Genomic DNA, 17,113 nt, shown 5'->3' with positions numbered 1-17,113 from the left:
CCTTGAACCAAAATAGAGAAAATTAATGAACTCGTGTTCATACATTTCCTTATGGGCTTATGACAAATCACTTATCTCTCACCTATTTTACATACTGCATAGAATGTTATTATTTTTTGATAATGTTACTGATTCATATAATATTGTTGGATTGTCAATAGATGCTACTGCGCTACGCTTCTGCTGGTGTTATCTTGCTGGATGTAATTTTTTTTTTTTCTAAGCATCACAATAGCCAACAATATTATATGAATTATCAACTATATTATAAACACTATTATATGCATTATGTAAAATAGGGGGCAGGTCAGTGAAGGATCAGTGACCTGTCATAAGCCATACAGATGAATATGTAAGCAGAGCATCACACAAAGCCCACCCACAGGCCGCCCCGGAGCACCAGAAACAAAGTGGAAACTGCTAATAAAGATTAAATAACCAAAGGATGGATTTCATCACCCAAGGTATCATTGTAATTAGTATAACGGTGCCGACATGACAGTCTGTAGGCTACTGTGCACAATCCTGCCGATGGACAAGTTTCCTTTTTAAAGCAATGACTTGCGCTCTAGTAAGTTTTTATACATTTCATCCCAATCGGCTAACCCCTATCCGTACAGTGACACCTGGTATTGGATGGTCTGCCATGGGTAACATAACTAGTTTTCCTATATTAGACCCGTTGCAATGTTCAGCTTTGATATCTCAGAAGCCTTGTCCACGAGTCATGGAATGCTCACTGTTCCAGAGCGAGTTGTATATTTTTTCTTAATAGTTTTTTTTTTTTACTACTTTTTTTGGAGCGTTTTTTACCATTTACTTACGCACTTGCGTACATGTGTGTAGGGGAAGGCAGCCTAATGGCTGCACGCGTAGCTGGAGGAACTTTCCAACCACTCAGACATCTCACACATACCAGGACATTCCCATAGTCAGAGGCCTGAACACCACCAAAGGCAAACTGGCTTAACTGGGTATCTGATGGCAGCACTTTATTATATCGTGCCATTTATTAAATGCCTGTTTGAAACACTGGAACAGGAAATGGGACGATATTTGGAAAGTCCACCACCATATTCTCCACCAACCAGAACGGGCCAATATTTGGAAAATCCACCAATATTTCCTCCATTAACAAAAATGGGCCAATTTGAAAGACTGAAAATACTGCTACAACGATCTGCAGAAAACATCAGTGCAGAGTAAGTGGTTATCAGGAAACACCAGAATCTCACCAAAACATTAGGTGAGGCACAGACAACAGTCAAGTCACTCAAAAACCTATTCACCTGGAAGAAGCTAACTTCCTCTCAAACACCTAAAGTCCCACCGCGTATTAAGGTGACTGCTACACAAGCCTACAATCCTATGCCAGTCACCTATCCTGCTAGAAAGGACATGCAAGTAATGCTGATGAGCCCGGAGGGAGTATGCCGGACCTATGAGATGAGGGCTACCTTCCAAGTACCAGGAATGTCATTCTCCCGAGGAGAGAATTCTGTGGCACTATCATTTAGCCGGAGGAAAATATAGTGGCAAGTGGCTTGCAGCATGCCCATAACATCTGCTTCTCAGACAGATTTTTATGGTTTGTTCAATGGATCACGTTTTTGCACTTAGAGCTGCCCTGACTTCTGCTTGTTTCCGACTGTTTTTGCGCTGCTCCTGCCCTGACTTCTGCTTGTTTCTGGCTATATTTTTGCACTGCCGCAGTGCTGCCTGACCTGACCTCTGCTTGTTTCCGACTACTCATTTGCCTGATGATTTTGTACTTTGTGAACAATAGCGCCAGTTCTTCGCCAATCAGTATGGAAAACACCGAACATAAGAGCATCACACAGCCTCAACAGCAAACCCTAAAAAGCTATAATACGTATGAGGCAATAAACCATGTGGAGCACAAATCTGGAATTTGACCCAACCAGCATTTCTGCAGAAGGTGTTTTTCTGACATTTCCTTTAAAAGCTACACCATTCTAATGCACCCTATCTGACCGCTTAAGGCACCCACCAGTCACCAATACAGGGGTCTTGAGTCTGCCACATAACTGCTTCAGGATGAGTTTAGCGGGTTCTGGCTTCATACACGTCACTCCTGTCAAGATCTATGAAAGTAACCGAACACAAGGGCGAGTGCTCGGATATTTTCGGAACTTGCACAAAAGTGCAGGTACCGCCTCTAGAATATGCGCCTATCAGACATTTATGGCATATTCTATAATTTAAATGTGACTATTTACAAGAGAAGTTTACCCATAAATATATAGGATAACTCCTCTTGTAAATAATCCCCTTCAAATTACTTTAACTGTTTGCAGTGGTACTTAGGCTTGTATAGGGGAAGGATTCCTGAGAGGGGATGTCCACATATTAAGTCCATATTCTGCTGACATCTGCTCTAATAAAGCTTATGGCCAGGGAGTGCTCTGATGAGACAGACCCTTTAATGACATGTTCTGTCCCAAAACCTATGTAGTGCACGCCGCTGGATATCTATAGATCTTAATTTCTTAACACATTTGTTACATTTTACAAAAGATTTTTTTTTTTTTTCCTGGACTGGTGACTTGGAGAAAATTAACTGCAAAGAAAATGGACAAACTGACTCAAGATAAAGCCTAGAAAGGAATATTTCCTTACAGCTTCTGAGAAATGGGTATAACCCGTCTTTAATACCAGTGGTCCCCAACTTGTGCTTCTCCAGTTGTGAGATTGTACCAAATTATCACTTAACCACTGGTAGAGGATAACTGATTATGGGTGTTCCTCTGCCAGGGCCCCCACCTATCCTAAAAACAGGGTGTAAGAAAGAAACGGTCATTGGGCATGAGCACCACCGCTTCATTCATTGTCTGTGGGGGAATGATGGGGCTGATGTTCTCCATGTATATGTATGTATGTATGTGTGTGTGTGTGTGTGTGTATGTGTATATATATATATATATATATATATATATATATATATATATATATATATATATATATATATATATATATATACACACATACATACACACACCTCACTTTTTTTGTGTTGGTGCAACCCACTCTAATCTTACCTAATAAAAGAGCAGATGTAGTGAATAAGTGTGTGTATAGCACATTACCCTTCATATTGTGGCTGTACGTTTTTATGATGGCCGTGTGTACTAATCCACCGACACTACTCTCTCATGCAGGCTTTTAAATATTTAAGGGAAGAAGTTAAAACATTTCAGGACAAGCCAATAATGGTAAGATGATTTCTATTTGCAGACTTATTTCCTGCTCCTTATTTTGTACTTGTTCTCTTTCAACTTTGAGAGAGATTGGTCTGATTTCATTTGCCAAAATGCGCATTTATTTTATTTTTCATGCTTTACCTGGAATAAAAGCTGCTGGTCTCCTGAATCTGGTGATGTACTCCGTTTCTTGCCTCCGGCCCCCTCTTCCTTGTGTGTACATCTAGTCTTGTTAGCCAAGTGGGAGTGATCGAGGATGCCCGTAGAGATTTGATGTCCTTTCCCACTTTTGTGACTAGATTTACATAATGGATAGAGGGGGCATATCTGAGGAACGGAAATGCGCAGGAACAGAATTTCGGGAGAACGGCAGCATTTAGAACTAGGTAAAACATTTATGGTATATATCGATGTGAAGTGACTGTTTCTCCTTAAGCCGAAGCAATTTTACCTCTGTGGATGTTTATGAAAGTCACTTTAAACATTTTTGCCATTCTTGCTGTTTTCTTTTTTGTTTGCTTGTTTGTTTTTTTACTGTTCAAGAATAGTTGTGCAACAATCAGGTACAGACCAGTTGTACTCATGTTTGTGGCTGTGTGACTCGTCTCACAAGTAGCTGTTAAGCTTCAGCCATGTAAACCTTTGTCACAAAAAACAGGCTGGTTGCTTGGTGCCTAGTTTCTGACTAGCATGGTAGTTAAGTTGTAGATCCTTGTGGGCCAGCAGCTGGGACCCCCTGTGATCTCGACAACAAGACTATGGGGTGCCTCGTTTGACTGAAGCTGTGTGGTCCAAACACGGTCCCATAGCAATAGATGGAGGCATGACTGACGGTTCTGCACTTGTACCGTGAGCAGACTGGTGATGCGCAGGACATTCCCTCACAGGCAGAGGACTACGCTCCCAATTTTAATGTTTTCTAGTGAGCAGATTGTCGGTCATGCCTGTACTGCAGGTCAAAAGCATAGTCTGCTAGGTAAAAAAAAATAAAAATTAAAATTTGCATTTAAAGGTTTTTGTTAGTCAGTGGAAGTGGCTGATGTGTTAGACATACACTGGAGACTAACTTTTGAAATCTACTTCAGGAAATGTTCCCAACTTATATTTGCAAGATTTTTTGAACGTTAAATGATGGATATTTGCTTGTTAAAACTTAGTTTGTGAATGTTACATGATTATAGGTATTTTTTCCCTGCAGGCAAGGATAAAAGCCATCAACACATTCTTTGCAAAGAACAGCTTTCGATCGATGGACTCTAATGTGTACAGTCAGCCTGTTCAGACACAAGCACAGTTTCATTCTCCGCTCTTTATGCAGCCTGTATATAGTCCCCATCAACAGTATTCACTCTACAACCTTGTGCCTCCAACATGGTCTGCAAACCCTGCACCTTACTTTGAAACTCCACTGGTAAGTAACAGCCATAGATGTCTGTAAGCGGACTCCAGTGTTTGTCATGCTTGGCCCAGTGATGAAAACATGCGCCTTGAGAGAAGAAGGTCCTCGTTCTATTACATGAGCTCAACAGTACGCTAATGGAAATGTTAGCTTCTCAGACACCAGGAATGGCTCCCATTTCTGATCCCTGATATTCAAGATTTCTTTTTTTATTCTCATGTAATGAATGCTGGGCCATCTCTGTGATTGCAAGATTATGAGATCTGAGGGCCTAAATTCCTATGTTCATAGTCTGTGTGTGCTGCAATGTAGCAGCCATTATTATAATGTAGCTATGCTGGTAACATATTGTCACCACAACACAAGGTCTGCTACATCTGTATATCAACTATACCTTTACTATTAGGATGTGTTCACATGCTGGGGTAACTGTTCAAAATCTAAAACTAAAGAGCCACACACCTTTTTCCGGGTCCAATGGGCTACCATGGCAGCCAGTTGGTTTTCTGATGGGCCCCCTTACCTGCTATATTCGCCCTCCTATGAAGCTGGGCCACAGACTGTGCATCATGAGCGCATTGCAATACTGTTACATATTAGTGTATGATGTAGGTGTTCAAAGCCCCTGGGGGACTGAAAAGTGTTTTAAAAATTGAAAGTTTAACACCCCCTGCCCCTCTTAAAGATTAATTTAAAATATTTAAACCTTTATCAAGTTATTAGTTTTCATTCATTCCTTTTTAAAAAAATAAATAAATTACCTGTCCGGTAAAGACCCAGAAGTAACAAATATATAAATAAATAAAAGACAAAGCTGCTGGTTTCCAGTAATGGTACTCTCCTCAGCCCCAAAATCTGATATCCAGGTCATTTCTTACCGCACAATGAATGCCATAAAAATGACCCCCACCCCTCCCCTCAAAAATCTTCAATTGCTTTAAATAGTTTTCTAGTACATTGTACGGTAAAATGAACAGTGTCATTCAGAAGGGCAAATCGTCCAGCAAAAACGAGCCTATACATCTATAGAAAAATGAAAGTAATCGGTCTTGAAAGAACAAGAGTTAAAGGGAATCTGTCACCTCATAACAGTAATAATCTAACTTGTTTTTCTTATTTTTCAGGTTACATCGGGGGCTTATCTACAGCATTACAGAATGCATTACAGAATGTTATAGATAAGCCCCTGATGGCGGTGACCCCAGTTTATATACGAAATGAGGTGACAGATTCCCTTCAAAAAAAAGTGCGAAACCTAAAAGTTCCTGTGTCCGTGAAAGGTTAAACTACTGTCAGGTTCTGCAGTGTGAACAGTGAAATTGTGTACTTGGTGGGGGGCGAATAGTGAATGGCCTCCAGTTCGTAATGCCTGATATATTTATTGTTTCCTCCATAGAGATTCCCCTGATTTAATGCTATCTATCTTCTGCAGGCTCCGTTTCCTAATGGTGGCTATGTCAATGGTTTTAATTCTTCAGGATCGTACAAAACAAGTGCTGCTTTAAGTATAGGTCGACCTTTCCATAGAAACCGGTAGGTACAAGCTGTGTGCCCCGTTCATTACTAGGAGGTTCTGGATACTGTGCCATAACCTCTCCCATTCAGGTTTTATCCTACTTGTTACTAAGTGTGAACTTTGTACTTAAATCCATTTTTATGGGAATTATTTATAAAAGGTCGGTCCAAGCTTTACTGACAAGGGCCAGTTATACTGCTCTAACAAAAGGATCGTGTTTTAGCGATGCGTTCTGTTGTGTAACACTGCTGAAAGTCTTCTGGAATGGGTCCGCTAGTTTCTAGTGAGTTGTAAGGTCATTTAAGGCCACGAATGGTTAAAATGTAACAGTCGGGTCATTCGGCAGACACCGTGCACGGTTTTCCAGTGTCTGCAGTAATTTTTGCTTGTGTGGGTAGAATCTTTTTCTAATACCATTGACCAATTGTATACCTGCTCTGCCCTAGTTTTTTTCCCTCCCTTTATCTAAGGTTTATCGTTCAGATGTTTCAATAGCGCTTATACACCAAATAGACACTGTTCACAATGGTGGGATTCTACAAAACTCTTACCTATTTTTAGTTTCAAAGGATCTGCGTGCCCATTCCTGTTACACGTAGTTCTTGCTGCAGATTACACTCTGCAAGGACAAGAAATCTTTGACATGCTGCAAATTTTACAATCTGCTGTACGTTGTAAAAAATTGTCTTGCATATAAGGCCTCATTCACACTTCCGTTTTTAGCCGTACATCGCAATCCGTCGTTTTGGCAAAAAACAGATCCTGCAAATGTGCCCGCAGGACCCATTTTTTTGCCATACACTTTTATTAACGACGGATTGCGACGAATGGGCACACGTCGCATCCGTCGTGATTTGGTGGCCCGTCGTGATGAAAAAACGTTCAATGTATCGTTTTTTCGTCCGTCGAAACCGCCATTTCCGACGGCACATGCGTGGCTGGAACTCCGCCCCCTCCTCCCCGGAACTCACAATGGGCAGTGGATGTGTCTGAAAACTGAATCCGCTGCCCACGTTGTGCACAAATGTGCACAACGTCCATCGGGCCGACTGTTTGCGACGACCCCGTACCGACGGAAATGTGAAAGAGGCTTACGTGCACACAGTGGATTTTGTCACTTTGGTTAATCTGCATATTTCAAAGGGAGTAATCCGCGGTGACCAGCGCGGATCGATTTTATTTTTTTATTTTTTTAGCTGCCTCTTTCCCTACTTATCAAAAAAAAGGATAGAGGGCACCACTCCATAAACTGAGTTCTCCCTAGCTCAGAGCATACTAAAAACAGTGCAAAGCATACAAGAGTAAAGACGTATGGCAAAAAATGGGTCACCAACAGTTAATGTATTTTTAATGCTATGGAAAGACAAGAATACAAACCAAAACAATTAAAACCGTCAATAGGCTATATTTACTTAACTAGGTGCGCCCACAATCGAGCAAACTCCTATCCTTATCTGCCAAAGTAACAGCAATGAACAGGATATTTGGAATACTACATTAAAACATCAATGTTAACGGGAATCTGCCCCCCTTCCTGGGACGTACATGACCTATTAATATGGGCATACAGGTAATAGAAATGTTACATTAGTCCTACCTGTATGCCTCATAATGGTCTTGTTGAGAAATCTTATTTTCTTTCTTTATGCTAATGATTTCTTCTAGGCTCCTGGGTGTGCGGTGCCTGGAAGAAATCTCTGCATCTTGTCGTAATAATAATACCACCTCCCATTCATGTCAGTTGTGGCTCCAGAATCCTGTACTGCTTCCACAGCCAGTACCTTTTCCTCCCTTCTATGGACGCTGCTTTCAGAGATCTTCTGCGCAGGCACCTTCCACTCTAGTGACCTCCGGAGTGCATGACGATAAGGTGCTCTCCCCACTTCCTTCCTGCATAGTCAACGCTATGTACACATGGTTCCTAGCGATGGCTTTGCAGGGAGGAAGTGGGGAGAGCACCTTATCGTCGTGAACTACAGAGGTCACACTGACTCTCCAGTGAAGAAAGTCCCTGAATACACCTTGCCCACAGAAGGGAGTAGAAGGTACAGATTGTGCAGGGCGCAAGCGCGGGTTTTGGTGCCAGAACTGACGTGCATAGGAGGAGGGCCTTATTATAATAAAGACAGAAGGCAGGGATTTCTTCCAGGCTCCGTATGCCCCAGATCCTGGAAGAAATCATTAACCCCTTCCCGACCCATGACGCCACGTAGGCGTCATGAAAGTCTGTGCCAATCCGACCTGTGACGCCTATGTGGCGTCATGGAATGATCGCGTCCCTGCAGATCGGGTGAAAGGGTTAACTCCAATTTCACCCGATCTGCAGGGACAGGGGGAGTGGTACTGCAGCCCAGGGGGGGTGGCATCACCCCCCGTGGCTACGATCGCTCTGATTGGCTGTTTCACTTTCAACAGCCAATCAGAGCAATCTGTAATATTTCACCTAAAAAACTGGTGAAATATTACAATCCAGCCATGGCCGATGCTGCAATATCATCGGCCATGGCTGGAAACACTTATGTACCCCCCCACCACCACCGATCTCCTCCCAGGTCCTCCGTCCGGTGCTCCGCTCCACTCCGTTGTCCTGTCTGCTCCCCTGTCCTCCTGCCCGCTCCCCCCGTGCTCCGATGCCACCCCCCTGTCCTCCGATCCACCCCTCATGCTCAGATCCCCCCCCTATACTTACCGGGCCTCCCGGTGTCCGTCCATCTTCTCCATGGGCGCCGCCATCTTCCAAAATGGCGGGCGCATGCGCAGTGCGCCCGCCGAATCTGCCGGCCGACAGATTCGTTCCAGGTATATTTTGATCACTGTGATAGGTTATATCACAGTGATCAAAATAAAAAAAATAGTAAATGACACCCCCCCCCCCCCCCCCCCCTTATCACCCCCATAGGGAGGGGCAATAATAAAAAAAGAAAATAATTTTTTTTCTTTTTCCACTAGGGTTAGAACTAGGGGTAGGGTCAGGGCATGTGCACACGGTGCGGATTTGGCTGCGGATCCGCAGCGGATTGGCCGCGGATCCGCAGCGGATTGGCCGCTGCAAATTCGTAGCAGTTTTCCATCAGGTTTACAGTAACATGTACACCTATGGAAAACCAAATCCGCTGTGCCCCTGGTGTGGAAAATACCGTGCGGAAACGCTGCGTTGTATTTTCCGCAGCATGTCAATTCTTTGTGCGGATTCCGCAGCGTTTTACACCTGTTCCTCAATAGGAATCCGCAGGTGAAATCCGCACAAAAAAACACTAGAAATCCGCAGGTAAAACGCAGTGCCTTTTACCTGCGGATTTTTCAAAAATCGTGCGGAAAAATCTCACACGAATCCGCAACGTGGGCACATAGCCTTAGGGTTAGGGTTGGAATTAGGGCTAGGGTTGGAAATAGGGTTAATATTAGGCTTGTGGTTAGGGTTAAGGATAGGGTTAGGGGTGTGTTGAGGTTACAGTTGTGGTTAGGGTTGGGATTAGGGTTAGGGTTGGGACTAGGGTTAGGATTAGGGTTACGGGTGTGTTGGGGTTAGTGTTGAAGTTAGAACTGAGGGGTTTCCACTGTTTAGGCACATCAGGGGTCTCCAAACGCAACATGGCGCCAGCATTGATTCCAGCCAATCTTGCGTTCAAAAAGTCAAATGGTGCTCCCTCCCTTCCAAGCCCCGACATGCGCCCAAACAGTGGTTTACCCCCACATATGGGGTACCAGCGTACTCAGGACAAACTGGGCAACAACTATTGGGGTCCAATTTCTCCTGTTACCCTTGCGAAAATAAAAAATTACTTGCTAAAACATAATTTTTGAGGAAAGAACAATTATTTATTTTCACGGCTCTGCGTTGTAAACTTCTGTGAAGCACTTGGGGGTTGAACGTGCTCACCACATATCTAGATAAGTTCCTTGGGGGGTCTAGTTTCCAAAATGTGGTCACTTATGGGGTGTTTCTACTGTTTAGGCACATCAGGGGCTCTGCAAACGCAACGTGACGCCCGCAGACCATTCCATCAAAGTCTGCATTTCAAAAGTCACTACTTCCCTTCCAAGCCCTGACGTGCGCCCAAACAGTGGTTTACCCCCACATATGGGGTATCAGCGTACTCATAACAAACTGGGCAACAATATTGGGGTCCAATTTCTCCTGTTACCCTTGTGAAAATAAAAAATTACAGGCTAAAAAATAATTTTTGAGGAAAGAAAAATGATTTTTTATTTTCACGGCTCTGCGTTGTAAACTTCTGTGAAGCACTTGGGGGTTTAAAGTGGTCACAGCACATCTAGATTAGTTCCATGGGAGGTCTAGTTTCCAAAATGGGGTCACTTGTGGGGGAGCTCCAATGTTTAGGCACACGGGGGCTCTCCAAATGCAACATGGTGTCCGCTAAAGATTGGAGCCAATTTATCATTGAAAAAGTCAAATGGCGCTCCTTCCCTTCAGAGCCCTGTCGTGCACCCAAACATTGGTTCCCCCCCCCACATATGAGATATCGGCGTACTCAGGACAAATTGTACAATAACTTTTGGGGTCCAGTTTCTCTTTTTACCCTTGGGAAAATAAAAAAAATTGTTGCTAAAATATCATTTTTGTGACTAAAAAGTTAAATGTTCATTTTTTCCTTCCATGTTGCTTCTGCTGCTGTGAAACACCTGAAGGGTTAATAAACTTCTTGAATGTGGTTTTGAGCACCTTGAGGGGTGCAGTTTTTAGAATGGTGTCACTTTTGGGTATTTTCAGCCATATAGACCCCTCACACTGACTTCAAATGTGAGGTGGTCCCTAAAAAAAAATGGTTTTGTAAATTTTGTTGTAAAAAGGAGAAATCGCTGGTCAAATTTTAACCCTTATAACTTCCTAGCAAAAAGGAAATTTGTTTCCAAAATTGTGCTGATGTAAAGTAGACATGTGGGTAATGTTATTTATTAACTATTTTGTGTCACATAACTCTCTGGTTTAACAGATTAAAAATTCAAAATTTGAAAATTGCAAAATTTTCTAAATTTTTGCCAAATTTCCATTTTTTTCACAAATAAACGCAAAAATTATTGACCTAAATTTACCACTAACATGAAGCCCAATATGTTACGAAAAAACAGTCTCAGAACTGCTAGGATCCGTTGAAGCGTTCCGGAGTTACCTCATAAAGGGACACTGGTCAGAATTGCAAAAAACGGCCAGGTCATTAAGGTCAAAATAGGCTGGGTCATGAAGGGGTTAACATAAGGAAAGAATATAAGATTTCTCCACAAGATCGCTGATATGAGGCATACAGGTAGGAGTAGTGTAACATTTCTAATAGGAAGTAGAGACAACGCTTCACAAGTTGGTGAATATCACATCTCCTTTATTCTGCCTTCTGTGGCGATGTTTGTCTACACGATCTTTTTCAAACTTGATATTCACCAACTCGTGAAGCGCTGTCTCTTTTCTGTTTGATGTTTGGACGTTTTCCAGGAAAAACTCCCTGGACTTTGATGTGCGCTTCTACTACAGGTAAGTGTTGCTATGAGGTGCTGTGGATCATCATTTATTTGATAGTGTAACTTTTCTATCACCTGTATACCCATATTAACAGGTCGTATACGTCCCAGGGGGTGACAGATTCCCTTTAAAGGGAACCTGTCACCCCCAAAATGGCTGGTGAGGTAAGCTCACCGGCATCAGGGGCTTATTTACAGCATTCTGTAATGCTGTAGATAAGCCCCCGATGTTACCTGAAAGAGGAGAAAAAGATGTTAGATTATACTCACCCAGGGGTGGTCCCGGTGCGGTCTGGTCAAATGGGTGTCTCCGGTCCGCTCCGGCGCCTCCCATCTTCATTCCATGACGTCCTCTTCGGGTCTTTACGCCGCTGCTCCGGCGCAGGCGTACTTTGTCTGCCCTGTTGAGGGCAGAGCAAAGTACTGCAGTGCGCAGGCGCCGGGCCTCTCTGACCTTTCCGGCGCCTGCGCACTGCAGTACTTTGCTCTGCCCTCAACAGGGCAGACAAAGTACGCCTGCGCCGGAGCCGCGGCGTAAAGACCCGAAGAGGACGTCATGGAATGAAGATGGGAGGCGCCGGAGCGGACCGGAGACACCCATCCGACCTGACCTGACCGCAGCGGGACCGCCCCTGGGTGAGTATAATCTAACGTCTTTTTCTCCTCTTTCAGGTAACATCGGGGGCTTATCTACAGCATTACAGAATGCTGTAGATAAGCCCCTGATGCCGGTGAGCTTACCTCACCAGCCATTTTGGGGGTGACAGGTTCCCTTTAAAAGGAGCTGGGGAAAAGGGCAGAAAAAAAGTGAAACTGGTGAGAAGCCAGAGGGGGAAGCTGCTAAAATTTGTGTAAGAGGCGAATCAAACAATGGCTACATAGTGTTACTCCTCCTGTGCACACAAGAATTAATTCTAGTGTAGCTTTTTGGTAAGCTGTAGTACACAGGGGAAAATCTGTTGTATACGAGCTCTGTGTACTCGAAGGCTAAGCTCTCATGTTGAGTATTTGGCGCATCGGACGCTGCAGAGTACATGTGGTGTTTTTTTGTTTGTTTGTTTTTTTACCTTTGGATTTTTCTAATCTTATTCAAGTTTATAGAGAAAATTTGCAAATAAATGACATGTTGAGGATTTATAAAATGCACCACAGGTAGGTCAGTTTATGAAGAAGAAGAAAAAAAAAAAAAGCGCAGTGGGCATATGATTTGTATAAAACCCGTCCATTTTGTTGGAACTGTAATTCACTGCGGTTTTTTTCGAATCATTAAATTCACCAAATGCAAAACATGGCTGAAGAAGCCACAAATCCATCTTTTCCCTTTTGAGTATTTTGATTGTGTAATTTATGTAAACACGTGACAGCTGGTAAATATGGGCGTTTTTGACACTCCTAAGCTAGTTAACATTAATTGAAGAAGCCCAGTGTTGGTGAAACGCGCTTCGCGTTGCCAGTTTTCTACAGGCACACGGTCTCAATCTATATATTCTACTGCTGCGTTTAGTTTGTGTTTAAACCATAAGTGGGTCCTCTATTATTTTGGGAGACATTTAGGCTTGTATAGTTATGGGATTTGCGTTTGCTATATGTTTTGGTTAATATTAGAGACCTTTTATGCATTCATATTGACCATACTACTGGGTATCTAGTCTAATTTTTGTTTCCTTATTTCTCGCCAGTGTTACACCATAATTGGTTTATTTGTATGTTTTTTTTTTTACGATTCATATTTATATGGGGGCTATGTCACGTGATGCCACAACCTAGATTTGCTTCCACCTGTTTTGACTATTGTAGCCAGACTTGCACTTCTGAGGAGGCAAAGTGATCAATCCTTAATTTTTAATGCAGATGAATCAAAACATTTACTTTTTTTTCATAAATATTAACAGCTCATTAAAAAAAATTCACTGAAAAATGTTAATGCATTTACAAATGTATTAGGTTTATTTTCACATCTGTTACATTTTCTGTCTTTTAGTGTGAAGCCTCCATTTCGATCGTCTCCGAACTCTTTGGAAAGATCTGCTGAGGCTGGCACTACAACTCTTTTACCTTTAGCCGATATCCATGCAAATAGATCTAACTCGCGTCCCTTCCCCTCCGATCGGCACGTTTCATCTCTAACTGGACATCAGGATGTTTTTTCCAAGGACTCCCAATCTTTACATATAGAACAGAATGGTACAGATGGAGCAGCTCGGGGAAGGTAAGCAGCAGCGTCTTTCTTCTAAAACCTTTGGAGAATAGGGCCCAAATACTTTTGAACTGAATTCTGGTGTAAAAGCTATAAATAGTTGAAAAATGTAGGCACAACTTGGAGTTGCACCTAAATTGTGCAGATGTTGGTGTCTTCATGCCAGTCTCTCCCAGATCCACTGAAAATTAATGACTAGCATCGGTGTTTGCTATGCCACAGATATTACCCCAGCAGGGGCTTGAGTAAGATTAGTGGAAAGGCGTACACATGGATGTACTCTACTCATCCAACGCTCCTGATTTATGAAGAGGCGTACCCCTCTTCATGTATTGGGAGTGTCTGACCCCAGTGTGCCACCTCACCTTATCAAGATGTGCATGAACAGGGCAGATCTTGATGAATCACGCCCTTATGTTGGTTTTATGGCAGAAAGCACTATTGTTAATGTTTTTGCTTGTCAGGCCCTTCGTCGAGGTCTGTTCTGTTTTCTCACTTGTGGAATCCCAGTGCATATTGTATATGTGAAATTGTCGAAAGTGGTTTACTCTGTCGCCTCATTGGGGGACACAGGACCATCGGTGTTATGCTGCTGTCCACTAGGAGGCGACACTATGCATAATCTGAAAAAGATTAACTGTGGCTCCTCCTCTGCCGTATACACCCCTGGACGGCATCAGCCTTCTCTAGTTTTTGCTTAGTGTCGCATAGGAGGCACACCTAAAAGATTTTTACTCTGTTTTTTCCGACGGTATTACAGATGAAGAAAAGAGGGTCTCCTGTGAGACTCCCGGCATGGCTCCTTCCTCGGCCCCCTATTATGGGGTGCCCAGTTGAAGTAGAGATGGCTATTCCCCATGTTGCTCCTTCCCCAGTCCCTCGGGTGCTGGTTCGAAGTCGAGACCCCCCCCTCCTTCCCCAATTCCTTTTGGTTTCTGGGTTGAGGTCGAGGCGAGGATAAAGGCTAAGCACCCTCCCTAATCCCCCTCTGCGGTGCTTTAGGTTGAGACACCTCTGGTAGGGCCTGTACAGGCAGCATTCTACAGCTCCCAGCAATGGGCCAGCACACTGCACCTGCATCCAGGGACCCCAGCCCAGCTGCGGGCTCCTGTTGGGGCCGGGGGAGAGTGCAGGCAGGCATGGCACATACAGACACAGTGCTCCCTGCGCCCCTGTCTCTGCGGCAGCACCAGCTCTATACTGCCTCAGGGAGACCCCAACTGGGCTTCCCCTTCCACTTATAGCCCCACCGCCATCCTGCCTTTAAATCCGGAGGGGTCCGATTCAGATACGACCCCCTCCCGGACTTTCGCGCTGGCCTGGAGCCCTTCTGGGCCTCAGGCATCTAATTTAGGCCCCGGCTTCGGCCTAGCTGAAGCCGCCGCCTCCTCTCCGCCCCACCGGCCCGCCCCCCGGATGACAAATGCACTCTGCAGTGTCATAAAGGGGGTGGATCGAGACAGAAAGGGTGCGTTTTTACACAGCCTTGCCGCCTTTTTCCAGCTCTCCGCCCCCTTCTCTTCCTCCCTCTTTCTCAGCAGCCATTTTCGGCTGCAGATTAACCCTGCATCTCCCGGTCTGCAGGACCAGGCAGCCAGTCTCCGGGGGGCACAGGACTGTGGATCTTCGGCGCTGGACCTAGGGGCACACTGGTGGGGTAAGATCACAGCTGGGTTTTTTACTCAGCTGTGAATCCATATTACCTATAAGGCTCCCCTATAGGTTTCTCTACCCCTGTAAGGTCCTCTGCCGGCATCTAGAGCACTATGCTGGGCTCAAGGTCCAAGAGAACCAGGCAGAACTGCTATTATGCATTCTGCACAGCCTGCGGGACCGCTCTCCCCAGTAGCAGCACGTACCCGCATTGTCAGAACTGTATACAAACTAATGTGTCAGAGCCCCAAGAAGCCCCTGCCAATGCCTCGGTGTCTAATGCCACGCCGGAATGGGCTACTCAGATATCGCAATCTATGACGCAGTCTATAGATAACCTAACCTCCACATTGCTTCAGGCTCTGCAGGGTCATGCCCCGGCTATGACCGTTACCCAGCAAAGGGAGAGCTTGACTCGGGAACAAGATGACCCTGGCACATCCATGTCTAGGTCAGGACGCAAGCGGGCCCATAGATCAAGTCCATCTGCGTCATCCCATAGCACACGGTCATCCCCCTCTAGGGAGAGACACCATAGCTCCAGGTCATCTAGACCGTCCCATTCCAGGTACAGACAATGCAGATCTCCGCAATCCCCGACCAGAGAAGGCCTCCTCCCCGGCCCACTCAGCAGGGGACTCCTCAGTGATACACAGGATTTGGAAGGCATCTGCAACTCTGACTCAGACAGAGAAACAGAGGGGTCCCTGATCCCAATCCCTCCTAGTAATACAGTGCTAGTTGAGGACATAATTTCTTCAATTCATCGGGTGCTGGACATTTCTGAGGCCCACCAGAGGCCCCAGAACAAGATTTCCTTTGAAGGACCTCTGAAACCGCCTAAGGTTTTCTCTAACCACCCAGAGTTTAAGGCGATCCTTAAAAAGCAGCTCTCACAGCCTGAGAAAAAATTCGTTAATCGCAAATATCTGGAGGCGAGGTACCCCTTCCCACAGAAGGACACCAAGGAATGGACAGATCCACCTGAAGTGGACCCCCCAGTCTCTAGGCTAGCAGCACAGACCCTCCTTTCACTGCCAGATAGCTCAACCCTCAGGGACGCAGCAGACCGGCAGGTAGAACACATGGCTCGTTCAATTTTCGAGGCAGCAGGGGCATCCCTGGCTCCCGCGTTCTCAAATAGCAGTTGTAGCAGATTACATGCTCCATGCAGCTCTGGATTCAGCAAGGGGAGTAGCGGGGATAGCATCAAACGCCATCACGATTCGGCGTATACTCTGGCTGCGGGAGTGGAAAGCGGACGCAGCCTCAAAGAAGTCCCTCACGCACCTCCCCTACCTCAGTGGGAGACTTTTCGGTGAACAGTTGGACACTATGATATCCAACGCCACCGGGGGTAAGTACTTCTCTTCCCCAACTGAAACCTAAACGCACTTACAAGAAGCGTAACCAAACTCTATTCCGATCCTTTCGTAGTTCCTCCGGCTGGTCCGTCTCGCGTCCAGCACAAAATCGTAACCGTTCCCCACACAGGGACAACTCACGATTGACGCAAAGGTCGGACAAGACCTGGCAGTCAAAAGCAGGCCAGCCTAAGCCCCGAGGAGGAAAATCTCAGACTTTCTCCTCATCATGACTCACGGACTCCGGAAGACACCACACCAGTAGGCGGCCGACTTTTGCTCTTTCAT

General features: G+C 44.8%; 1 protein-coding gene across 3 annotated transcripts in view; it reads left to right on the top strand.

Moving 5' to 3' along the window:
- The window catches only part of LARP4 (La ribonucleoprotein 4), a 65,467-nt gene that overhangs the window by 28,220 nt on the left and 20,134 nt on the right, over positions 1-17,113 (top strand). For all 3 annotated transcript variants that reach the window (XM_077297863.1, XM_077297864.1, XM_077297865.1), the window contains exons 8-11: positions 3,180-3,233; positions 4,420-4,632; positions 6,053-6,153; positions 13,593-13,820. In XM_077297863.1, coding sequence (XP_077153978.1) covers positions 3,180-3,233; positions 4,420-4,632; positions 6,053-6,153; positions 13,593-13,820 — 596 coding nt within the window. The remainder of the gene's footprint in view (positions 1-3,179; positions 3,234-4,419; positions 4,633-6,052; positions 6,154-13,592; positions 13,821-17,113) is intronic.

Source organism: Ranitomeya variabilis, chromosome 3 (genome assembly GCF_051348905.1).
Source record: "Ranitomeya variabilis isolate aRanVar5 chromosome 3, aRanVar5.hap1, whole genome shotgun sequence".
NCBI classification, from domain to species: domain Eukaryota; kingdom Metazoa; phylum Chordata; class Amphibia; order Anura; family Dendrobatidae; genus Ranitomeya; species Ranitomeya variabilis.
Note: the sequence above shows the minus strand (reverse complement) of the source record. Positions and strands in the feature narration are given on the sequence as shown.